Source organism: Babylonia areolata, chromosome 5 (assembly GCF_041734735.1).
Source record: "Babylonia areolata isolate BAREFJ2019XMU chromosome 5, ASM4173473v1, whole genome shotgun sequence".
Taxonomy (NCBI): Eukaryota; Metazoa; Mollusca; class Gastropoda; order Neogastropoda; family Buccinidae; genus Babylonia; species Babylonia areolata.
This window is the reverse complement of record NC_134880.1, coordinates 54,143,944-54,146,443: the sequence shown is the minus strand read 5'-3', so window position 1 is coordinate 54,146,443 and position 2,500 is coordinate 54,143,944. Positions and strand designations below refer to the sequence as shown.

Genomic DNA, 2,500 nt, shown 5'->3' with positions numbered 1-2,500 from the left:
AGATTACGTCAACAGAACGCGCGCGCACACACACACACACACACACACACACACACACACACACACGCACGCACGCACACACACACACACGCACGCACGCACACACACACACAACCACACACAACCACACACACACACACATACACGCACGCACGCACGCACGTACGCACACACAACCACACACACACACACACATACACACACACACACACGCACGCACGCACGCACGCACACACACACACACACACACACACACACACACACACACACACACACACACACACACACACACACACACACACTGTTTTATGTGAAAATAGATAAGAGCCATTCCCCCATTTACTGTCACACAGTTAATTGTTTCTATTGGTAGCTCTTTGCACACAGTGCCTGCTCCGTGTGTGTGTGTGTGTGTGTGTGTGTGTGTGTGTGTGTGTGTGTGTACTCTGTGTGTGTATGTGTGTGTATGTGTGTGTGTGTACTCTGTGTGTGTGTGCGCGTACGCGTGCGCGCGCGCGAGCTCGCGTGTGTGTGTGTGTGTGTGTGAGTATGTGTGTGTGTGCGCGGTTTTTGGTTTCGTTGCTGTTGTGGTTGTTATTTTTTTCGGAATCTATTAAGTGTTCCTTCCCTCCCATCTGAGTACTTGTAATTCTTTCTGCAATGTACACCATCTATCAGTATTTATGTCTGTCCTTTCCTTTCTCGCCATAACTCCCCCCCCCCCCCCCCAAACCCCTTGCGCACCCCACCCCTCCCAGCCCACAGCCCCACCCCCACCCCCACCCCCACCCACCTGTCTTCCTCAGGGCCAAACCACCCACCGGTTTTCTGAAAGTCTCTGCCAGAACCAGGAGTTCCAAAAAAACGGGCGTTGAGTTTTGTCTGGAATGTTAAACAAGAACTCTCTCTTGTTGTTTCTGGGTCTGTTCTCTCTATGTCTGTCTGTTTTGTCTGTCTATCTGTCTGTCTCTGTGTCTTCCTCTGTGTCTTCCTCTCTCTCTCTCTCTCTCTCTCTCTCTCTCTCTGTCTGTCTGTCTGTCTCTCTCTCTCTCTCTCTCTCTCTCTCTCTCTCTCTCTCTCTCTCTCTCTCTCTCTCTCATCGATAAATTATTTAACAAACATATATACATGCAACAGTCCCAACACTCAGCTTATATCACAGATTGACATACGTTTACATTTGGGTCAACAGCAAAGTGAGAGGTGTTTTAACAATTGTTTCTCCATTGCAACAGACAATCATTTGTGAAGGACTATGACTCAAACTAAGAGGCAAAATTGTACTGGCTCTTAGTGCTGCAGCCTTTGGGGGGGCTAGTTGGCCTTCGGGGAACCATCCCAACGCTGACTGTCCCAAAACCCTCTTGCGCCGAGAGAGTAGGGTCTTAGGCAAAACACTTTCCTCCATAATCAAATCCTAGCACAGATAGTCGGGACAGCAGTAAGCTTCCTCCGCTGCTCTAATGGTCACAGTCGGATACGACTGACTATCAGTATCATACATACATACATACATACATACACAAGTGATGGTGTGACGTCATAACTATGACGTCATTTCTGTTTACCTGTGTATAGCACTGTGTGTGTGTGTGTGTGTGTGTGTGTGTGTGTGTTGTGACAGAGCTACGCATGACGTGTCTGGGACGGGCGCACGTGCACTGGTCGGAGGTGGAGAACGTGGGTCACAGAGGAGGCCGGCAGAGGATAGAGACGGTGGAGTACTCTGACAACGAGGACTACTTCCAGTTCGAGCTGCTCCTCTGGAAAGGACGAGGTGAGAGTGTAGCTGATGATGATGATGATGATGATGATGATGATGATGATAACAATAATAATAATAATAATAGTAATAATGATGATGATGATGATGATAACAATAATAATAACAATAATAATAATAATGATGATGATGATGATAACAATAATAATAGTGATGATGATGGTGGTGGTGGTGGCGGTGGTGGTGGTGGTGGTGGTGGTGGTGCTGCTGCTGCTGCTGATGATGATGATGATAATAATAATATGACAATAACAACAACAACGATAATGATAACAATAGTAGTAGTAATAATAATGATGATGATGATGATAATAATAATAATAATAATAATGATGATGATGCTCATGATGATGATGATAACAATGATAATAATGATGATAATAATAATGGATACTTATATAGCACACTATCCAGAAATCTGCTGTAGGTGCTTTACAAAAACACTTGTGTTTACATAACACATTACAACAGTGTTACATACACGCACACATACACATACATATACACACACAGACACACACAGACACACACAGACACACACACACACACACACACACACACACACACACACACACACACACACACACACATGCACACACAATGCATACATACATTTTAGCATGCATATGTATATAGCAACTACCCTCACATACACATACGCACACATAGGCACGAACAAACACAAAATTACATAAACAGACGCGCGTGCACACGTAC

The 2,500-nt window shown here is 45.2% G+C and overlaps 1 protein-coding gene across 1 annotated transcript in view; it reads left to right on the top strand.

Annotated features, from left to right (window-relative positions):
* The window catches only part of LOC143282185 (arrestin domain-containing protein 17-like), a 74,083-nt gene that overhangs the window by 51,028 nt on the left and 20,555 nt on the right, over positions 1 to 2,500 (top strand). Inside the window, exon 2 of the mRNA XM_076587762.1 lies at positions 1,625 to 1,777. Coding sequence (XP_076443877.1) covers positions 1,625 to 1,777 — 153 coding nt within the window. The remainder of the gene's footprint in view (positions 1 to 1,624; positions 1,778 to 2,500) is intronic.